The 24731-nt window shown below is 38.7% G+C and overlaps 1 protein-coding gene across 1 annotated transcript in view; it reads right to left on the bottom strand.

Moving 5' to 3' along the window:
- The window catches only part of esrrga (estrogen-related receptor gamma a), a 74613-nt gene that overhangs the window by 24203 nt on the left and 25679 nt on the right, over positions 1 to 24731 (bottom strand). The window contains 4 exon segments of the mRNA XM_042742464.1: positions 2197 to 2278; positions 2280 to 2303; positions 2305 to 2402; positions 4666 to 4776. Coding sequence (XP_042598398.1) covers positions 2197 to 2278; positions 2280 to 2303; positions 2305 to 2402; positions 4666 to 4776 — 315 coding nt within the window.

Raw genomic sequence — 24731 nt, forward strand, 5'->3', positions numbered from 1 at the left:
CAGTAATATTTTAAAATATTTTTTTACAGCAATACATAGTTTTTAAAAAAAAAAAATTAAATATGATTTACAATGTAATTCATTCTTGTGATGTAAATTATCAAAAGCCCCTTTTCCAGTATTCATTGTTAAATGATTGTTCGTAAATCTTTTCTTTTTGTATTATTATCTGTGCTAAAAACAGCTGTGCTGCCTAAAATTATTGTGGGAATCTTTGTGGAACACATTTGTCAGGAATTCTTAATAAATAGAAAGTTCAGAATAACAATATTTGTTTGAAACAGCTTTTTTGTAACATTATAAATGGTTTACCATCAAATTAGATTAATTCAGTGCATCCTTACTGTATTATAGTATTGATTTCTTAAAAAAAATAATACATTTAAAAAAAAATACTGATCCCAAACTATTAAAGTATAATATAATATTAGCATCATACAACGCTACACTACAGTATGCAGTCTGCTATACTATACTATGTACACAAATGTGCCACATTCCAGAAGCTCCAGCGGTGTGGCTTCCTGCACACAGGGAAAATCCCATTAAATCCACAGGGCAAGTCTGGGTCAATCTGGCATGGAGCAGCAGAAATAACCTCCTAATCCTGCATCTCGTGCCTGGCAGGAAATTGGCACTCTGATGAGCTTTAAGCCCATTTTATGGCTTTTGTGGCACTATTGCCCGGGGCCAGTATTAGCACAGTCATATCTACAGCACAAGGCCAACTACAACACAACTTCCTGTGCAGCAAATAAAGCGTTAACATGTTTTGGTTAAAAGAGTTGTTTCTTCTCTTTAGTGAAAGTGGATGAATGAATCTCATAAAAGAACCTGGGCATGTTCACATGCTGTGAAACTACCACTATGTCTCCTCCTCTAAGTTAACCACTCTTCCTATTGTCTGATTTGAGAGCTTTCTTTCTCTTGACCTCATTTTTGCTCTCGCTCCACAGTTAGTCACCTATGGGAAGCTCTTTTCAAACACTGAGGGCTGAAGTGGGCAGCCACTGTCTGTGACCAGGGCCGTCTCAGATTAAATGCAAAAGAAGGGCTTTGTTAAGAAGATACTGGAAAACTCCTCATTCTGTCTTGTGGAGATGCGACTGCAATAAGCAGCAGCAGAGAGAGAGAGGAGGGTGACACTTGTCTCAATCATGGTCAGTCATGCCATTATCGTTCATGGCTAATGTCAGGAATCCTTTCAACAAGGCTGCTGGTTGGCCGAAACAGCAGGAGAAAATGCCTCCCCTCCACTCCTGCAGATATTGCGCTATACTGAGGAAGGATTTGAGCTAAAACTAAACAAATTGATTCTTGTCTGCTGTCACAGAGGGAGGAAAAATGCTGACCTAAGGAACGTGTCACTAGTGGTCTGGGTGATGGCAAATGCCCTTGATTGACAAGGCACAGCTTTGTTTAGAGTTCAGGAGAGTGTTTTACACTTGCTGAAAACAGCAATTACTCAAACACACTTTACAGTTTTTGTTCGGAATTCGCACATACAGTGAAGCACAGAAGTCTGAGACTATGCTGACATTGTAGTATTTAAAATTGAATTTAAACCTGAAAATAAATAGAAAGCTAGAATACATAATACATGTAAAACAATCAAACATTATGATCAAATATTATAAAATAGAAACATATTATATAATAAATACTTTATTTATTTAATATTTCTATAAATACATACAGAAAAATAAATAAGAACAATAAAATAAAAAACATTTGTGATACCGACCCTTTTTTTTTTTTAAAGCACAAGATGCTCTTTGGATCATTCTCAAATCATGCTGGATAAAATTAATGGCAAACAAACGATAAAAAAGTTATTTTTTTTAAAAAAAATGTCAATTCATTTTCATATTTTATTTAAGCTGTAACATGCTATAATTATCATTTGTAATAAAAAAAAATATTCAATTTTTTTTTAATTAGAAGTGAATAGTAGTATTCTCAGACTTGTGGACACCACTGTTTATGGAGTTGCTTTTTTATAAATGTTCATGTTTAAACGGACATTTCCATCAGATATTTAATATCCAATTTGACTTTTTAAACCTCTATAAAACATATGTTTTGCAATTTTTCATCTAGACTGAATGTGTTACCCCCAGACCATTCAATCCAATGGTTCACACTGCGAGTTTGCCTGTAGTTGTGCGCAATTTTCTATCTCTGGTCATGTCCTACCTGGGATATGCTTGGCCCAGCCAACTGTTGACCACCAGGCGGCGCGAGAACAGACCTTTTCCCTGTCTGCCAGGTCGCAGAGGCGTGGTCAGGGCTTTGATGTCGTCTGTCGGGCACGGTGGGGTCAGGCATGGCGTAGATCTTCTCAGGCTTTCTAATTTACATCCTTCTGATGATTTTCTCATTATGGTTGAGAACCACTGCTGCTTTTCTAATTTACATCCTTCTGATGATTTTCTCATTGTGGATTATGCTGTGAATTGCGCATATAAAGATTAGTGTTCAGAGTATTCTGTCAATCTAATGAGAGAAAGGACACACATTTCAGATCGGATTGCGTCGGTGAGGGAGATTGGAATAGGTAATTAGCGACACCCTTACAGTTAAATGAATTCATTTGCTGTTTAATCATCTATGTCAATGCAATATGATAGACAGACAGAACCCAAATACAGCACTGCAATTTCTGTGTGCTTGTCTGTGTGTTTGCAAGGCCCAGACTAATCACTTTGAGCCCAGTGCATCTGTGTTTGAGGTCCGAGGACAAAACGGATCACTAAATTAAAAAGCATTAACTTCTGAGGTGTGTGTGTGTGTTGGAGGAGGGGAAGAAATGGATCAATCAGCCCAGCCCTGCTACTCCAAGGAGTGGGGGAGCCTGTAAGTGCTATCTCTAGGTAAATCTTATTTAATGTTTCCCTAATTAGAATCAATGCAACCCAATTTCCAAACCCCATGCCTTTGTTATGTGCAAATAATCAATCAGGTAGGCTGGGACCGTGGTTACTTCTCACTGTTTGTGAAAATAGAGAAAGAGATAGAAAGGAATGAGAGAAAAGATACAGAGAGCTCAGAGACAGACTGATAAAAGCCTCTATTAATGGGACACTGGACTAAAATACGAAAACCCTTTACAAAAATTAAACATTTGTCTGTACGCCCATAAGGGTGGACATATTCTAGATTACCGACCAATACAAAGACATCAGATTTATGTTGGATAAAATATATTTAAACCCAAAACGGAATTCCGAGCAAAGCATATTCCTTTTAAGACAGGTCTCAATCAGCTATTTTATATGTTGGTAATGGGTAAAAAAATCTTTAAAACTGATTGTCAGTATTACGTTTGAATGAAATATATCAAATCAGCATAACAATGGTAGTATAAATGCAGATTCTTTAGCTCAAAAATGTGCACATAAAAAATGCAATGCAAATTGTAGAGTTAACAAACTCAAATAAAAAATCAGGCTGGCTCTTTTAACTGAAAAGTGGGAAGGATGCCTTATTGAGTGCTTTGTCCAGTTCATTTTCCAATGAGTGGTCCATCACCTCCCCCTTATACTGTCTCCCAAAGTCCCCATCTTGCTAGCATACAATAGCAGAGAAAAAAAATGAAGTAATGAAAGTGGATGGGAGCTGGACATAGAGAATAAGCTTTAAAATAAGTTGCTTTGGGTGGTTGGAAATAAGCCTGAACCTGGAAGGAGGGATCAGCAGGATTAGGCAGAAGGTTATTCAGAGCACTGTATTCCTAAAATGATTTCTACCACTGTAATAATTAAGATTATTTCCACTGCTATAATGCATAAAAGCATATTGTATTCCAGGAGAATATGCTACCATTAAGTAAAAAGGCTTTAGGGACAAATCTGTTAAGCGCTGCCGTGCTGTCTCTTTGCAGAGCAGTCTGACAGCGCGGAAGCTCCGGTATTGTGGGTTTGATGTCTTTGCCAGATTGGATTTAATCCGGATTAGGCCCCTCTCTCCCTCTCGCGCTCGCTTGCTCTCCCCTAACACACACACATGCACAAACATCTTTGTCGATTGGCTCTGTCATATACTACATCTCTGTCTTTCTTGTTTTGTGTCCAATTTCCTGGTGCACTGGAAAGAAGGCAGGTCATTGTAAGGTGACATTGAGAAATTAGTGCAAGATTTGTTATCTTTTTGGGGGTTTGACAGATGCAAAAAACGCAAATTTGAAGGGATATTTCACCCAAAAAAGAAAAAAGCTGTCATCATTTACTCACCCTTGTGTCGTTCTGAACCTAAATAGGAAATTTTAACAAATGGTTTGACTGTTCAAATGACTTTCTTTCCTCTTCAGAGCACAAAATAAGATATTTTGAAGAATTTCTTTCATTTTTTTTAAACCAATTTGGACCCCATTAACTTTCATTGTATGTCCAAAAAAATACTAAATTAAAAAATCTTTTGAGTTATGCAGAGGAAAGTAAGTCAGGTTTGGAATGACATAAGGATGAAAAAAATAACACAAAATTCTCTTTTTCACAAAAAATCAAAAAATCATCATCTAAAAAAAACAACATTACCACCTTTATTATTTTTACATTAAAAATGGGAGTGTCGCTTAAAAAAAGTGTATGTATTTGTATGAGAAAAAAATTATTGAGGCTGAGAAAATCTAAGAAAAAAAGCATTAGATGAATACAATGTTCTTACATGGCTTTTTGGGTGGCAGAGCCAGTTGAGGGTTCAAATAGGGGCTGTTTTCTGCATCTATCCGGCGTTTGTACTTTTGTCTTCCACCACGCACGCGGTCCAGTCGAACACCTGATAAGAAGCAGAGACAAGAAAAAAAAGCATTTACTTTTCGCACATCATTCTAGCACAAACACAACCTCTTCAATAAAGCAGTCAGATAACCTGTGCTGTCACTTTAAAAGCACTGCGAGGGGAGCGGGCTGCTGTGAGTACGCCATAAACGGCACGGCAGCTGTCAGTGGCCATTTCAGGGATGTGGACAGGAGATGACCAGCTGCTGACAGACAGGGGCACACTCGCTCTCTCCATGTGACATCCGGACACACACCTGCCCATCTCCCGCTTGTGGCGCGTGTGCATCTTTAGAGCACTCGGCTCATGGAAAAAGGTAAACGGTAGAGAGCCATTTGTGTTTGCCTTAACACACACATCCTCAAAAGTGTTGGTGACAACAATTACAGGAAAGAGCACAGATGCGTTCAAGTACTCGCGTGAAGCATCTCACCATGTCTTTAAAGGCGTCCCATTCTCCTTCATCATCCAAAGCTCCCGTCGATATTTTCCCCCCACAAAGAGCGCAAATAAAGTGTGATGGGTGGCTAATTTATTGAGGCCTGACGGTTGTGAAAACATTCTGAATCCATCCATCGCGACCTGCGATTCTGATGAGTGCAGAGCCTTAAAGACCTGTCCCTGCTTTTAATTAATTGACATACAAAAGAGCCTTAATTTAATTATGCAAACCTCTCCAGGGGATGGGCGGTTTCCGTGGAAACCACTTAAAGGTGGCCCAGGACCCGTTTCATGTTGCATGCTGGAGAGGAACGGAATGGACATGAAGGCCCAGTGGGCCGGCCCTCATTTCACAATTAAAACACTGGAATTCTCGTTTATCTGAATGGCACTCAATCGCCACCTCCGCTGGGCTTTCAGGGCCTGACACTCTCTGAATAATTTAACAATGAGATGCACCTTTGTCATATTGAACAGCGATGACTGAAATTTTGAAGTGCTGCTTATGAGTTTTACCTTTACTATACTATACTATACTATACTATACTATACTATACTGTACTATAATATAATATAATATAATATAATATAATATAATATAATATAATATAATAATACAGCCTTTATGTAAAACAAATGAAATTAAATCAATTAATTAATTAAAATAAATGGAATAATCTAATATAAATAATTTTTTAAAATAAAATAAAATAAAAAATAGAAGAAATTTATGTATAATCATATATATCTTGCCTATATCTTTTTATTTAAATTTTTACTATTACCCTTGACTAGTATAGATCTGGGAGGTGTACAATAAATGGAGATGCACCATAACCATGACATGAACTTGAAATCACACTGTGCTGATTCATAATGTTCACACTTCACGCTCATAACATTCAGTCACATTATTGGCTTCAATGACCAACTAGTGTATTATGCTCATTATATCAATACTGCTTTATCCCTTTATTATTGATGGCTTTCTAAACAAGCTATTCATTCCTATTAAATAGCAACCAGAGCTGTAATATTTCCTCTTATAGATCAGTGTTTCACTATGACTGCACTACATGCAAGCGTATTTTGGGACAGAGTGATAATGAGTGTTAATTACATTTGACCCTGGCTGGTTGTTGATTATGTGACATTGTACTCCAGGACAAAAGCAGATCCGTGACCCTGTTTGCTCACATTTCCACGAAGTAACACACGTTCCACAGGCTTCATTTTACACGAGAACTGCGGTCTTAAAAAGATGTCACATTGCTAGCATAGCCTCCTTGATGCCAGCGCCCCAAATATGCAACAACACACGACGCTCACACGTTGACAGCCTCTCATCTTAACAAGACCAAGCCCCCCCGCCAGAAACTGGATCCTGCTCCAGCCCGGGTGCCTGGACTGCAGGGTTTATTGGGCTAATTCACTGCTACAGACACGCTTGTAATAGCATCATCTGCAGTCCGTGTGTCATCTTACATCTTTGTACTACTTCACAAAATCTGCATCTGCCATACAGGTTAATGCAGGTCAGATATTTAGCTCTTTTATTTGACTAAATAGTTGATTTCTACTACTGCAACTGATGCGCAACTGCGTATTAAGTTTTGAGTCAGAGCTGCATCTTCATAGGCCTGGCCTGCATTGCGCTGGAAATAGATGAGGAATTAATGCAGCACAACCCTGAAAGACGCCCTCTACGGTGGGATATTATTAGGAAAGCCTCCCTCGCTGCTGAAGGAGGATCGTTCAAGGATTTACACACTCCAAAACAAACAACATTGGAATAAGTTACCCTTTGTTACTGATCTGCAGCCAGCTTTGTGGCTTCTCTTATATGGTTAAGATTAAGATGCGTATACGGGATGCCGACCCAGGGGCGATCGTTACCCTCCACAAACGGCGAATGTGGCTTCACACCATCAGAATACATCTGTCTGCTGATAGACCTTCTATCGCCACATGACTGTAAAGCAAGCAGGCGCCTGGCTGCACATGGTGCGCCGCTGGGTCGGGTTTCACACAGACGCAGATACAAAGAGCTGCCGATTGTTTGTTTGACGGCGTATCTATGGGCCCATGCAGAATGATCTTGATGAATAACATAGCTTCATGGGATGCACACCGCAAAAACCACTCTGAAGTTACAGTCTTAGAAAAGAGCAAATACACCTTACCACACAGTTTATGTGAATGTTATGGGTCTCCTTCAAAAGAAATACAAGAAGAGTTCATTTAAAGAGACAGTTTACACAAAAATTTTAATTCTGACATCATAATTTCACCCTCATGTCTTTCAGAATCAGTATTTGACTTTTTTTTCTCTTCAGTTGACCACCAAAGGAGATATTTATAGCAGACTGTCCAAGCTGCTCTTTTCCATACAATGAAAGTGATTGGTGATTTCATTTTCAGTCATTTCCAAACATAAAGCTATAATATATCAAAAGAATATAACTTTTATGATGCTTTATTTATTCTTTTTGGCTGTTGACTGCCCAGTCCCCATCCACTTTCATTGTAATCAGAAGATTAGCGTGGACTTTCTTAAAATGTTTTATTTAGTGTTACACAATATAAAAATAAAGTAATATAGATACGGATGGCATGAGAGAAAATGATGACAGAGCTTTAATGCTAATGTTTAGGTAAACTGTCCCTTTAAATAATAGGTTCCTTTAAATGATGCAAAATAATGCATTTGGCTATATTTTTTCATTTCACTTCTCTCTCTCTCTCTTTTTAAATGTTCCTCTGCTATTAACAGCTCAAAGCTCACTAATATTATTATTTATATGTTCTGAAATAAACCTTCTGATTAGCCTCATACATTAGCACTAAGTAGGACATGAAATGCTGTTAAAAAGTTTCACAGCAAATGCCTCAGATTTCATGCAGGCAGACAGAACAAGGAAATGGGGAAAAAAGAAGAATTCATTTCACACTGTTGTAAATCCCCAGTAGATTACAAGATTTTACTGTTTTAATTAAGATGACAAATAGACTAGTTGCTTCATGGTGGAATCCCTTTTCCCTCGTTTTAAATTATCCTACTATCCTCTCCGCACCTCCCCCCACGTTTTTATTAGGACCCACAGATGACCGTAAACTTCTTACAAGGCTTGTTTTGAATTTCATAGGTGGCGTGGAATCCTTGAAGGCGTCTGCAGAAATTTACGGGGAAGTGTGAGAGAAACAATCAACCTGGCAGCAACGTGTGCCACTTTAAAAAAAGACTAATTAATCAGACGTGGCCAGAGAATTCTGATGTCTCGAACTTACATCATTATATTACACCTATTCTTGTTTAGCAGTCAACAGCATGCGTGCAGACACACTAAAGAGGCGAGGAGACTGTTGTTTTGGCCAAGGCTGATGGGGCACTGGAGAGTAAATACAGCGGCCAAATTTCTCGCAGCTGACATGCATAAACACTACACCACTTCCACTCAACAAAGGCTCAAGTGTTCACAGGAACGTCAAACGTGTGCTGATAGTTCAGTTCTTTTTACAGGTGCTATGCAGTATAGCTTTCTCTCTGATGAATATATATATAGGCTCAAGCACTTAACTAGCTAACTATGACTACCACAATAGATCTTCAATCAACGTTATGTCTAGAAGGAAAAGTATTTTGAAAGTATTTTGATTTGATTGATTTACTACTGCATTGCTGTGTAGTACAAAGACTCAATTAGAAAACCCTGAATAGCTCACTTCCTGTTGGGCGGAGCCTATGCCATACAGTGTGAAAGTTGTTCAGCTCAGTGAGATCTATTTGTGTACCCAGTTTTATATGTATATGTTCAAGTATGTATGAGATATGCATCAAGTTTTCTGACTGTGTTCCAGGGGGCGCCATAGAGTCCCTGTGCCACACCTGGGTCCCAGCCTCTGCCGCGTACTAATGATCACAATTTCTACCTTTGGGCCAATTTAAAAGATTTTTCAAGCTTTAAGACTCACCAAAAAATAAAAATACTCCTAAGAAAAACAATAGGGCCCATGCTCCCCCTTGGGCTTAGTCCTTAAAAATAAACTCCTGAAAGTACTTTAAGTCGATACTAGATGTGCAAGTTGCAACAGATATTTTCTAAAGCTGTCACTTACATCTGCAAAATTCAGTCAATCATTCTTACAACTTATTTTACACCATTTACTAAGTTAGAGGTACTGTCCATTGGTAACTGCATACTATTTACTTGCCAAAGACAATTTGTACTCACATTTGGCTCTTGATGGGTGTTAATTTTGGACCCTAGCACTCTTCCTCTTTAAGAAAGCATATTTAATAGTCATTAGGCGTTGACAGAAATGAACACCAGGTAAGAGTACCCGTCTACTAAGCTGCCAAACTCCATTAAATGTTCACCTTAACTCTTTCATATGCTAGAAGCACGGCCTAAGAATATCACAACCCTCCTTCATTCACATATTCTTGCTGGTTCACTTTAGTTAAATCCAGGGGGGACCAAGTTGTTTTTGTCAACGTGAGCTTCCAGTCAGCTTTCCCCACGAAGCCCACATCCTCCAGTCTATTCCATTAATGCTATGAGCTTTTAGGTGGAAATAACTGTGACCTATGACAAAGGGCAAAACCAAGTGTGTCCCATGTGCTAAGGCCAGCCCAGCAAGCGGGACACCCCATTCTGAGAAAAAGAGCGAATCCCAATTGCAATCGGCCGAGTTTACACACAAAATGCAAATGGGCCTCGGACAAATAAACATGGGCGAGCAACAGGACCGCTGGTTGCCAGATCCCCTGAGATCTACAGGAATGAATTATTAAATCTTCACCGGGACGATGACAGAGAGAGCGCAAGAAGAGGAGAGAGGGGGTAGACACACACTGTCGACTGAATCTTCCTCTTAATCCAATGAGAATTTATTTTCTTTGCGCTGTAAATGTTGGTTGCTAAGCTGTGGGACAAGTGCACTCTGTGGTGCCATTCATGCATAAAATGTGGATTTCTATTTGATTTTCTGATGTTTAAGCCTGTTAAATTTCCCCCAGCTCCCTTGGCACAATCGCCTCCCCTTGAGTTTCTCCATAACGTAATTACACTGAGGAGCAAATATTGACAGCATTTGTCTTGAGCTTTGAAATGTTCAAATTCCCAAACAGAAAAAACAAAAAACAAACAAACTCAGAATAACGTCTGGGTTCTGCATTTTGATTGGCCAGCTACTGAAATTAAACATTGAGGGTGGTAATTTGAATTCTGGAATATCAGAAGCAATGCTTTGAATTTTTGATGGTGAAAGATTTCCGCTCATGCTCGGCTTAGCCCTTGACAAGGATTTGCATCCTTTGAAAATGTGCTGACCACCGGCAAGTAAACAGACGTGACCACCTTGACAAACAAGTCAGGTTTGGTGTGAGTGAGAGCGTATGTCGTTGTGTGTTTCCAAAAAGGGTTATTAGCAGTTTGTTTCGATTAGAGAGTAGGCACAAATAAACACCAAAGAAAAAAGACCCGAATCCTTCCAAAACCTATACTAACAACAACTCAAACCAACAGAAATGTTACGAAAAAACTGAATCTTGAGCGCATTTTCACTATTTTTATTTGTTAAAACAACTCTTGTTGCTCCATTCTTGTTAGCCTTTGAACAGCTAAATGATACTCTTTTTAATATATGCCAAAATGTACATAAATAATAATAATAATAATAACAATTTATAAAATAGTATTATATAATAGCTAATTGTGTTCATAAATACAATATATTTATACATAATAATATGTTGCACCAACTAGGTTAAAATCAACAAAGAATTTTACCTAAGTTTACCAATAAATATTTGTTCCTGAAAAAGTTTAATAACTCTAATAAATAACAATATTTTTTTCTGAATTATGATATATATATATATATATATATATAATATATATATATATATATATAACCTATTGTGGTTAGTCTTTTTCTTTCCATGTCATTCAATTTCAGCTGCCTTTTGTTGTTTATGGTCCTAATATTTTGACATGAAATCATATTTTTATACAATATTATTTAAATTAGGATTTTTCAGTTTTAATATGAATATCCCTAAGACCTTTACATGACATAACCGAATGACACAAGTGTACACACGTAATTGTAAATGCACAATTAAAACAAGATTTTCTATTTGAGACACAGTTTAATAAAATTTTATGGAAATGTAGATATCTAGATGCACAAAATCACAGGATAAGCCCACCAACCTGGTGCCGCATCTCTCTCACTCGTTCATTTTGGGCCAATATTCGATCCTATAGTACCTGAAAGAGACCCTCCTCCATCACCGCCCACCCCTCTGCACACACCTCACACTTAATAAAGAGCTATCCGAACAAGCTCATTTATTTTCCAGAAAATTAACTCACTTTTAGTCCTGATTAATGATTTTAATCTAAATGAATCAAATTAAAAATTGAAAATTATATTTCCAAAGCCCACAAAAAGCGGGGAAAAAAGACAAGGAGAAAAGACCATTCCCACTTAACAAATGAGCCTTCAAATATTAAAAAAGGAGCAGGAGTGGGTGATCCTAATGAAATGTGTCCGGTGCTTGGCTGCCTCTCCCTACACTCAGGCACATGCAGACAGAGAAAAAGGACATGCACAGAGAAAATAAAGAGATAGGAGAGAGGGAGCCCCGCTCATTATCCGCACAAAATCCAGAGAGAATTACTGAGCTATCTACTTACTTTAATTATTGTGTCATGCCCTGTACATTCTCAACACTGCTTAAAACGAGAACGAGAGAGAAGCAAACTGCAGGTGCCCTGGTCATGTGACTGCAGTGGGCCGAAGCTAGTGAGTGGGCATTGACTGATGCTGACAAATTTAGTGTGATATTTCGGCACAGAAACTCCAGTCATGGCTGGCTGCATCTCTTTCTGGGCTTTGTTGCTAACCTGCCAAATGCATGGCTGACTTAATAGACAAAGTGATGAAGGGCGATCATTTTGGGGCGGAGGAATATTGCTGACTGCCGATATTGGAATCACTTCTGATTGGATCACCATCGGATTTCCCACTTCAAATGGCCGTGTACATTGGAGAGAGAGAAGGGGGATTGGCGTCTAGGTCAAATTGACATGTTTGTGCTTGCTTTGCGAGAAAAAAACACACAACTGGAGCGATGGAAAAGGCGTTTGTGAGTGGAACGGTGTCACTTGTGTAAAGCTGTTATTGGTTATCGAGTCATGGCTGTTCAGAGGCGAGCACAATTTTTTTATGGCCCATCTTTCATCCAGGATCCACAGTATAAAGGACACTGAAATTTTAGGGGGGTGCTGAGCACTGATGGAATGTCATCCAAATGATTGAAATGTTGAAATTCATAATTGGAAACACAGTGCTATCTTATGGCCCTCTCCCTCCACACACACACACGTATGGCAGGCTCCTTCACAGCAGCAGAGGCATGTGTGAGGTTGGGCACGGCAGTGGTTTTTATGGTAATTGAGGCAGTTATATGAGGTGGATGTGGACAGTGCCTTTCTTCTGCCGAGACTTAAAGAGAAATAAGCGTGTGTTATCTTCCTGCCGACAGAGCCGCCCTATTGTTGATTCAATAATACAAGACGGCTCTTATCAGGGCTCGGGGTGACTGATTGGCAGGCCGATATGTTTAGACAATGTGCCGTGTTCAAACTGAATTTACCCAGGCCTCTGGTCTCCCCAGGAGCAAGCAGAGCAGAGCAAATTAACACCACACAATGGACTGAGACTCTTTCAACATCTCTACATGCCCCCCTTGGCCTATGTCTTTTTCTGGACTAAAACCCATGACGTCTACAGCCATGTATGATGATTTATATAATAATAATAGTAACAATTAGTAATAATAATAATAATAATAATAATAATTTGTCATATAAATTGTATGAAAGCAAAAAATAAATAAAAAAATAATAATCTATGTGAATGAAAACACATAAAAAATAATATTGATTTAAATAAGAAAACTAAGCCCTAATATCATCTGTTTCTTCTGTCTGCCAATACCAATAAAACCAATAATAAAATAATAATAATAATAATAATAATGAAGGAATATGTGAAAAGCAGGAAAAAGAATGAATAAAAGCACAAAAGGTAAACCTAAATAAATAAATAAAAAGATACACCAGGCACTGCAATGAAAAATGTAGCTTTAGTTTAGGAAAGAGCAAAATAAAGTTAGCTTCAGAGTTAGCTGAAAAACAATAATTTGCTGCATTATTTTTACAGAGGTTACGCAAGAAAATCATAGATATGTTTCATTTAAACAGGATTTAAATCATAAAGTATACCTCTGAAACACAAATTTGCCTAGGAGAACTATTTCCGTCTGAACAGGGCTTTGGAGAAAAATGCATCAATTCAAAATCAAGGAGCATAATTGTGTTTACATTTGAGGTCTCTGTTAAATCCAAGGAGACACCCAATGGTGGGCAAAAGCCAAGGCAGAATAAGATGTTAATAGTACACGGGTGTGTAGGGGTGAGATATCGGCCAGGGGATCAAAAGGAGCGATTTTTGCCTTCATCTGGCCTGATGGTGGAGTAAATGAGAACAGATCAGCGCTGCGGTCTGTGGGCAGGTGGCTGTCGGCCATCGTCCGTCTCCCAGCCATTAAATTGCTGGCAAGATGGAGGGCCTTCCTTTCCTGTAGCCACACTTACAGATCAAACAGTGACAAATGAGATGTAACTGCACTTGTAAAGCAAGGCTACAATCTGTCAACGTATAATATCATTTGTGATCTGACGTGGCAACCACGCTGTCTATTCCTGACGTTGCAGCTTGCTTGGATTCACCTACAAAATATCACATTTTCTTTCTTTCCCTCTTTTTTATTCCACATTCTTTTATAGATAATCAGTGATGCTGATTTTTGTGATAGCTGCTAACATGCTACTTTGATTTTTGTTTTAATAAAAGCATTTAAACATAAAATCTAAAAACTATTTAAATTGGGAAAAAATAAACCATGATATCCTGTACTTCTACTATCTATAATAATAATGATAATAATAATATAATGATAATAATAATAATATACTTTATATAAATAGTATTATAAATATTGTACAAAAAGTCATAAAATTATCTGCTTCTACTATCAGACTGATAATAATAGAATACAATGGTTATTAATAATAATAATAATAATAATAATAATAATAATAATAATAATAATAAAAAAAAAAAAATATAATTTATATAAATAGTAAATAAATTATAAATATTTAAGATATTTAAATGGGGCAAAAATCTGAAATGATCTTCTACTATCAGACTAATAATAATAGAATATAATTGTATTTAATAATAATAATAATAATAATAATAATAAAGAAATGTATATATACACATTTTCCATAAATAAATAAACTAAAAATAAAATAAAATAAAATAAAATAAAATAAAATAAAATAAAATAAAATACATTTCAATCCGTCAGCCAAATATGACAGACTGATACACAAATGGAAAGATGGATGGATGGATGGACAGATGGATAGATAGACTCTTTTCTAAAACTCCATTGTCTGTATTTGTGTGGGGTAGGCTTGGTTATTACCTGAGGAAAATCACTGCTGAGGAAAAAACTACTTAGTGAGCTGTATGACTGCATTAACAAGGCCTCTCTCTGCCTGAACAATTCCTCGCCTCTAAATGATCTAATTAAAGTCTCATCAGTCGTGTGTCTCGGGCCGAGCCCTCCGCTGCTGCATTCAGACACTTTCACACGGAACGGCATTCCCTGCTGTGCTAGCGCTCCCCTCGGCCTCACTGATCACATGGAGGGCTTCTGATACATCATCATAACAGACAGTGGGTGGAAGACTTGTAGAGGTTTGGATGTTGAGCAGGGGTATATGATGGGGAAGAGGGTAACAAAATTAACCCTTAGGGGTTGAACAGTAATAGATATGAAAATGAGTTAACTGATGGGACCACAAACCACGCAGGTACACTTTCAACACATTCCTTATACACATACGAAATGAATCATCCAAAAAAGGAGGCTGTCTCCTTCAAAAATGTGTAAACATTTATAAGCTTTCAACATGACCAGATTTTCGTGGTGGGTCATCGTCTATCAGGAGCTGTGAGATAGATATGGTATGTGTCACTATGGAAGGGCGTGAGTGCTGTAAGGCAGTGGGTGATGGTGGCCGTCTGATGGGGGAGATTGCATTAGAGCAGAGCACAGGATGGTGCTGGGGGCTGGGCCACGCTGGTTAATATGGGGCAGTGGGGAAACTGATGGTGTTGTAGGAAGGCCTGCAGGTTGCTTCAGGTCGGTCAGTGGGAGATGAGTGGGTAATTGCCACTTCACCATTCCCAGTGTGTTCATTCAATCCATCAAACAACAGAAAAAGCATCTCAGCCTATTCCGCTTTCTTTCTTTCACAGTACATAATTGAGACTCAAAATGTTAATGTAGTATATGTCATATTATCAAAACCTAAATATGACATAATATAATAACAGACAAGAAACACACACACACACACACACACACACACACACACATATATATATACATGTTTTATATATATATATATATATATTACGAACTCTGACAATGCAAATAATAATAATAATAATTATAATAAAAAAAAATTAAAACAAATAAAAAATAATAATAATAATAATAATAACAATAATAAATTATAACAACAAAAATAATAAATTAGAAAAGCATGCAATGGTCTCAGACATTTGGTCCCCACTATACTGTATGCACTACATATTTAGGTTTTGAACAACATGATAAAATAAAAGGAAAGAAATAGTGTGTCATCTCCCTCCTTCCACCTCACCACTCTAAAAATATCTGAAGATATTGTTCTACATCAAATTCACCTCATCAGCACTTATTAAAAAATCCGTACAATTAGGCCTTGTGCCATCTAATTAGCCCAAAGCAATTTAAAGACAATGAGTAAATGAAATGCTTTGCAATCAGCTCACATTAATTTTCCATTGCACATAGTGAAGGCTGCATTGACTCATCACACATGATCATGACAGTGTCTTTTAAAAGAAGACATGAATACTCACAATAAACACACAAAGAAAAAAAAATCCTTTGTTGACTGTCTGTGTGCTATTTGTGTGTGTGTTAGGTGAGGTAAACACAGGGACTGTAAGTGTGGTGTGGGTTTACGGCTGAGTGATGGGGGTATGACCCACTGAAATACACTCTTCTAAAGAAACTTCATCTGTCAGTCATATCAGTGCTTTAACAGCTCGGTGCCGGACAGCCTGGGGTACCGGGAGAGGATAATACTCCGTTTGTAAGCGTGTTTGTGTGTGTTTGTAAGTGTGTGTGTGCACAGCAGAGAGTTGTGAGACCAGTGCTTTTCCTCATTCAAGACATGTATGTTGTGTACCTTTACCACTAGGAGCTTAAAAACACAATCTTTCTTGCGTGTTGGTATAATAGCTAAATATGTGGTGTGCTATCACATAATCTGCAGGTTCAGTTCTTCACTTTGAAGAAAACTAACTGCTAAATGGCAACCACACAGACAACAGAAAATAAAAGCAACATAAAAAACATGTCTAACAACAACAACGAGCAGATCTGTGGGGATATCGCTGATAGATTAACACCCTACATCAAACTAAGCAGGTCATTTCTACACTATTTTTGGATGAGAAATTAACAGATGCGTACTGATGTGCCTGGTGGTAACAAACCTCCGGACAGAAATACATTTATAATACTTTGTTTCAATGCCTGTGACCTATTTTACAGCAAATTACACAATTGCTTTTGTACATGCTGACACTCATGCTAATTAGACTTGCGCTGTTGTTGTCGTGTGCTTATAAAGAAACAGATGTGGCGGCAAAAGTGTCATCATGAATTTGTTAAAGATTCACATTAGAAGATCTGTACCAGTGGACTTGGAACTTGAAATTAAAGTGTGATTTCAGTTCCCAGAATGCATCATCTGCATGAGGAAGTCTGGAAAAAGTCCATAGACAACTAAAGTGTATGTTTACCCTCGGAAGTAATAATATTGCATCCAAAGTGGTGAAGTGCATTTTATCCTGAGCGCGTAAAAAAATGTTCAAGTCTTCCTCTCACCTGTGTTCGCGCTCCTGCCATTCATAGATTCCTATTATCAAGCCTCTCAAAGCCAGCAGTTCCACACTGCACCAAATTTAGCCTCCCCAGCCCCCCTCAGGGCTCATACCATTCTAGGTCTGTCGCTCAAACCATCTTCCCTGCCTTCCACCTCTACGTTCTCCTGCTCAACTGCACCAGTCCACAAGTATTGACAGAGTATGGCGATATGGATACCACATGCCTCGAGTATGTATGTGTGTGAGGTGTCATTTGACAATAAGCGAAGATAATCGGGACAGAGAGGATGATGCTCTCCACCTTGCGAGGGTAAATGGGTGCGATTGGGCCATAACAATGCTACTGGCCTGCTTCCTGACATAAAGAAATAAGGACGTTCTCGCCACACCAGCTGTGCGGGCATCAGGCCCCTGCCAAATTCCAGACCCTGCCCTGCAACCAAATCAGCCTGGCCGGCTGGAAAAGCACAGTCTGTGGGCTCAGCATGGTCTGTCTATGAAAAAAAAAAAAAAACCTGCCGTCTGCAAGCAGCGGTGCAGAACCAGAGAAGCCAAGAGCCCAGTCCGACTTGTGCCTTCATGCACAAGTGAAGCCCAGTAAGGAAATTGGTCACAAATTGTGCAGCCCAGTAAGGAAATTGGTCACAAATTACCAAAACAAAGCAGTCGGAGAGAGCCAGCGCAGGCAAATCGTGGCCTGCGGCCATGTCCCACTGCACTGTACAGAGCACTGATTGAGCCACATCATTCAAAACGACATGTTACTGTTGCATTGTTATGACAGTCAGGCAGCTGCATGATTGGTGCGGTTGCAAGAGCCCATATAGAGCCATTAAAAGGTCAGCAGGTGCTGAACAAGGCACCCGCACGAGCGTCCCAACGGAGACTTTCTCTGAGATTACGGGCGGTGGGCTGCAAGCGCTAGTGATGAGGCACACGCTGAATTCTGGAAGCGGTCCAGACTATTGCTGAGCCACTCAATCACAGGCCCTCGCTTTGGCAGTGTTTGCCAGGCCTGTGGAAGTACATATCCACAGCACTTGCATTTAAGGTGATTCAGCCACAAGTATCTCAGGTTGCTGAGAGTGAAGAAAAAAAATTGCATTTGTTTGCATTTGAATGTACGGTGGACCCAAAAAGTACATGGACACTTAAGTCACACTTAATGTATGAACTTCATTGCACTAGAAACAAAATAAAAAATCAAGAGGAATCTGAAAGCAAATTACACTAGAGGTTTTTGTAGAAACAAAATATGTATGTGTAGTGTGTTTATTTATTATGTATATATAAATACATACACATACAGAATTAGGGATGGGCGATATATCGCATGCGATTGTCACGCGCATTTCGTCAGTAAAGCCGGTTCCCTGATTACCGCTAAATCGCCATCACCTGCTTTCAAATGGAGCGGCATTTAATAGACAGAGCCAGATAATTTTTTTCTGGGGGCGGTGCGGGGCGGGGCGGGCAGCACATGCAAAGCATGCAATGACTGTGGCAACATTTGAAAGGATACTATGGCAAAGTTATTGCTTTCTTTTTTTTTTTTTTTTTTTTTTTTTATGAATATAATGGTTGACCTGAAGAATGAAAGCTGTATCATACACTTGGAAAATTATGAGCTATATCACCACTTATCGATACTAAGGGTGTGACAATACACTTAGCTCACGAGATGAGACAAAATACAGATACTTGGTTCACTAGAATGTGACGATATTTTAAGACTATTTGTAAGAAATGACAAAATATTTGTCTTTTAATTACAAAAAGTAAAACAAAGCAGTTGTATTTAGAAATATTTCAACTAATCTAGGGCTGTAACTAATGATTATTTTGGTAATCAAGTAATCTTCTGATTATTTCGACAACCGAGTAATCTGATATTTTTTAGTAACAAACAGACATAAGTGAACACCAGGCTTTAGTATGACTATTTATATATAAACTAACGATGAGGCAATAATAAATTGGCTCAAATAAAAGATCAAAACCAAGAAATTACATGATTGTATTGAACAAAACTGTTAAAATACATAATCTAATATGCCTAATATGAACATAACCAACTTAAGTACATTATGTATTAAAACAAATACCTGCAGAGGGCACCAATGCCCTGGTGACGTTCCACTTCACAGTGTTATTAAACGATATTTAAATCCATTAAATTTTAATATTTGGCCACGTGCAGAAACTTTTATTTTGAAATTGCGATGTACAATACATGGCATATTTAGACATAGGTTGAAGTATTCTCCTGTGTTGGCAAAGGTTCATAAATGATTTAAGTTACAAATCTAGTGAGATAATGCACACTGTTTTTTCGGATGAACGTTAAGCAATTCAAATTCACGTCATATACAGAGGAAGAGTTTATCCCCTTTCACACATACAGTCTTCACTGGTAAATTACCGGTAAGTTACCATTAATAGATCATGTGTGAACAGGACCTTTTCAAAGATTTCATTAAATTTGTTCTGGCAATCATATCATTTCATGGAAATGACATGATTACTCTGAGCTGTTTACAAAGCTCTGCTGCTTTTTAATGAGCTTTTCCATGTAAATATGCGCATTGTACCTCGCAGCTTTTTGTTGCGCTTCTCCATTCATCTGGGCTGCGACTCCACAATTGGATACTATTATGCGCGTTTCATGTTTATAAGAGCAAAACATTCTGATTGGCTAGTAATGTTAGTTTGGTTGAGAGTGAAAGCTGTGCTCCTCTCATACCATTGGTAGGCAACTCATGGACTCGAAAGTGATACCAATCAACAAGATTTATTTTTTAATGTAGGACTATTTTTTTTTCCTCAGCCAAACGCTGCACGCCAGAGATCTGGCACGGTGCCGGAGACCTTTAAGCCCTGATATTATATTATATTATATTATATTATATTATATTATATTATATTATATTATATTATATTATAATATAATATATAAAAAATAAACATATAAAAAATAAAAAAAACACATTAAACATAAATATACATACATGCCTGTGTTTGTATTTATATATGCATAATAAATATACACAGCACACACTTATATATTATGTAAACAAACACTTTTATTTTGGATGCGATAGATCGTGATTTATCGTTTGACAGCACTAATTTATTTATTTATTCTAGGGACGCACTGAAATTCAAATTCTAATGTTACTTATAATTATTTCAATATTATGGATCATAACTGATAAATGGACAATACAGTTTTTTCCGCCTTAAATTAAAATAAAAAATCTAAATACATAAAAAAAATAAAAATAAAACATAAATAAACATAAAAAATTTGTCTTAATTATAAATAACTATTGCATAATCAGTTAAAACCTGACATTTGTTTTTGAAAATTTCGTTTTTAAAATTTCTTGAAAAATATACTCTATTTCTTTCAAATAAACGACACTAGGTTTGATATTTCATCTAATGCTAAAGTATGGCTACATTGTCCAAGTCCTTTTTGTAGTCACTGTATGTATACATCACCTAATTATAATGAATATCTGCCATGGATGTGCCAAGCAGCGGCCTTCTGGGAAAAATCGTCATTTATTAAAGTGTCAGCAAAGTGTCCCTGGTGCTCTGTATGAAAAACAAAAGAGCACAGACCTCCAGCTGTCCCTCTGCCCACAAGTGGTTGTGGCAGACTGGGAAATGCACGAGTGGAGGAGGATGGGAAGAGTCCTCCAAAGTCAGCAGCATGTAAAATCTTCCCCCTCCTGGCTGGGGTCCAAACACACAACGCTCATTCTGCCTCCAATTCAGCACAGGGACTTCCACCAATCCTCTGTGGGTTACTCGAATGCCTAAAGATGTCATTTAGTTGAGGATGGCGAGCAACCAGGGAGTGCGAGAACAGAGGGATTGGAGGGGAGGGAAGAGCGGTGGCAGGGGAGAACCGAGGAAGGAGCCGAGGAGGGATTTGCGCTACTGTGCCTTCTGTTGCTGCTGGAGAGGAGGTGGAAAAGGCACAACGATGACCTTTCTGTCTCTGCACGGAAAAAAAGAGAAACCTCTCAGCAATTAAGAGGAGTTAATGCCCTAATTATGTGTGTCGTTTTAGGCAGCGCCAGAGGGGATCTCCTAAATAGTAAGAGAGGGTCGGGCGAAGGAGAGGAGGGCGAGATGAGGGGGATGGAGGGTAACTAACCCAGCTGTTTCATTCTCAGACCCAATCTGGAGGGGTGTGCTATGGCCAGTAGTTTGAGTTTTTAAGCAGGTGTGGTAGATAGGACAGTCAGACGACTCCCGGATGACCCACGCAGGGTTATTTCAGGTGAAGCAACATGCTTTCAACCCTTGAAGGAAGGTGTGTGCTGTGATACACATCACTAGCGCTATCAAGCAAGGCCTGCCAGTCAGTTATGACACTATAATAAGGCTGTCATGATATTCAAATGGCTTCATTCTGAAGAGCGTGACTGTCTGCGGTGCACACTTTCTCCTTCACAATGAAGAGGCAAAAGTCTTCTTTTGAGTGACATTTCATACTTAGAAGTTAGACCAAAACTGGATGTCACAGTGTAAGTTATATAAATATTTTATATAATTAAATAACGTAGACATTTGGGAAACCCAAAATGGCATTGCTGTGAAAACCTACTTTTGGAAGTTTTATTATCTAAGAGTTCACTGGTATATCATCAGTGCTGTTCACAATGATTTTTCTGTATGGTTGGTTTGCCACATATATAGCAGTATATTAGTCTTGGTGGCTTGCGATAAGATGGACAACAGTTTGTTCTTTAATGAGGAGAAGGGTCGGACCTCGAACTGAAGGTGTAGCACAATCGCACACTGGAAGAAAAACAAACCAACTGTGAGAAAGAGTTGCCATGCTGACATTTAAAAGCACACACAGAGACGCTATCTAGGAATAAAGTAGGGCAAACTACAGTGAGAGAGAGAGAGACTGCATAATGATATCACCCCCCTGAGAGCTCTCTTTAAGATGCTGGCTCTCTATTTTGGGGAGGCAAGAGTGGGGGAACGTGGTGGGTGGAGGGTGGTCTCAGACGGGTCCTCTCCTCAGGCTCTAAATGAATGGCGGCGTTGCATAATCCAACGAGCCTCGCCCGCTGACAGCATGATGATTTATGTCCCCCGTCAGAGGAAGAGAGGGACGAGAGAGCGAAAGGCAGCCGAGGAACAGAGTGTGAGAGAATGAATGAGAGAGAGGGAGAAAGAAAGAAAAAACTAAGGAAACCAAAAAAGACAAAACAGAAATGAATTGATAAAACAGAAATGTGGTGGAAGGCAGAAAAATAGAAATGAGGAAGAAGGAGGTAAAACAGATGCACTCGACAAGACTCCTGTCAAGCCAATAGTCCTTTCTCAGTCTCATTCACTCTCTCCATCTTTTTCCTGAGACACTTGGGACGACTTAAGTCAGACAGCTTCAAGTTATCATTTCTAGCACAAAACGAATGTTAAAGGTTTTATTATTTAGTTATAGTTTTCCATTTAACTTGGAGCACAGGTTTCTGCATCAACACCAAGACCTAAAATCAAAATCAAACCCAAAACAAAAACAAAACCAAAAACCAATACCAACCAATTACCAATAAAAACAAAAACAATAATTAAACAACAATAACAAAAAAAAAAATATAAAATATAAATTATTATCTAATAAGAAAACAAATATTTTAATCTATCACTATTATTATTATTGTAGAATTTTAGATTAAAGCAATTACAGAATTAATAATATCAACAGCCAATAACTGGCCACTCAACACAGGATTGAATGAATGACATGCAAACTATCCGATTTGGCACACAAATCTGCATCAAAATACTCTAGAGTTAAGAACTTATAGACTAAATATCGTGCGAAAATTTGATTTTTTTTGCAGTGCTCTGGCATGTTCTGTGTCAGTCATGATAATGGTGACAGTGGCCAGCAAGCTATATTTTTCACTGAAGGGTTTGCAGCACAGAGAAATTTTAAGCGGGATTTGATGCGATGAGGCAGGCTTTTGAGTTTTAAATTGCTCTCTTGCTCTGACTAAAAGCAGCAAGCACTCTATATGTATGAGTATGTATGTCAGTGTGTATGTGTGTGAGACAGAAAGAGAGAGAGAGAGATGTTTAGCCTACTCATATCTACAGGCAGGTCTGGCTATTTTGCTTCCATGGCTGCTCATGTCCCCAGAGAGAAGTGGTGGGGAGAGCCACTGCTGTCAGAATCCAAACTCCAGCGTTCGTTAGGACAGCCGCTATCTATAACACAGCACAATAATTGGGCGAGCTCTAATTGCCTTCTGCAGGAATTAGATGTTACATATTCGGTAGGTGCATCCCATCACTGCCAACTTGTGTCTGCAGGTTTCTTAATTTCTCTCCCTCTCTTATTCGCTTTCTGAGTTTAGATGAAAGCAAATAAAACATACCATATCTGAAATAGATTCTATGACAGAAGTATCACTCCGAAAATGCAGGAGAAAGGGAGGTATGAGGTACATTAAGTAGCTTTCCCTGTGGAGAAGGTCATCCATCTGTGTGTTCAGACATAAAGAACGAGTGGCTGAGAATTTAGCCTCATCATAATCATCACACGTATGCACATTTTCCCTTAGCTTGAGTATGCAAGGTTTAGCGGAGTGAAGAGCATGTAGGTAGTTATGGGTGCGTGTATATGCATTAGCGTCCTAGTGTATATGTTCTTGTGAATAAGTGCTTTCTCTGAGTGTAAGTGTGTGTGATCAGTGCTGCATGCATCAGTGAGTGTTTCTGTGAGTGTGTGAACTGCATCTCTCTAAGTGTTGTGTAATAAGCACTCTCCAGTCCTGATGTACGGCTCTCGTTCCCCTCACGCTGCGTACCACCGGGTGCTTTAGCTTGAGCATGTTAGGGCTGATTCCCGGCTGCAGTCTCAGGCCAGTGCTCCGTCAGGCCCCGTCGCTGTCTCTCTGACTGTCTGTGGATATAATTTTACAGTTGGGTGGCTGGAGGTAGCGACGCGGCAGGCGGTTGGCCCCCAGGGTCAAACAGAGACGTAGCTGGAGGCAGCAATTTCCTTGCAGCTAGAACACGCTTGTGCCTGCAAAGTGAGCACCTGCACAACTTTCGGTACAACAGTGAGTGTGTGCTTTTATTGAGAGGCTTTGCTTGTGCATATGTATGAGCGGTGTATGTGTGTACAATGTGGGGGTGTTAAGCTGCATGTGAGAGTTGCGGTGTGATAGGTGGACAGATATCATGTTGGGTGGTTCGACTAGCCCTGCGGGGGTTTGGCTCTGTGTGTCAAAGGATTTCATCACTTTGGACGCCTGGTGTACAGAACTCCAAGTGTTTGTTGTGGATGCGTGTGAGTGAGTGTGTGTGTGTGTGAAGGATCCTTTCTTTATCAGGATTACTTATCCCATCCCAACTTCCATGTCTCCCAGGGGTGA

This window comes from Cyprinus carpio, chromosome B17 (assembly GCF_018340385.1).
Source record: "Cyprinus carpio isolate SPL01 chromosome B17, ASM1834038v1, whole genome shotgun sequence".
In the NCBI taxonomy this organism is placed as follows: Eukaryota; Metazoa; Chordata; class Actinopteri; order Cypriniformes; family Cyprinidae; genus Cyprinus; species Cyprinus carpio.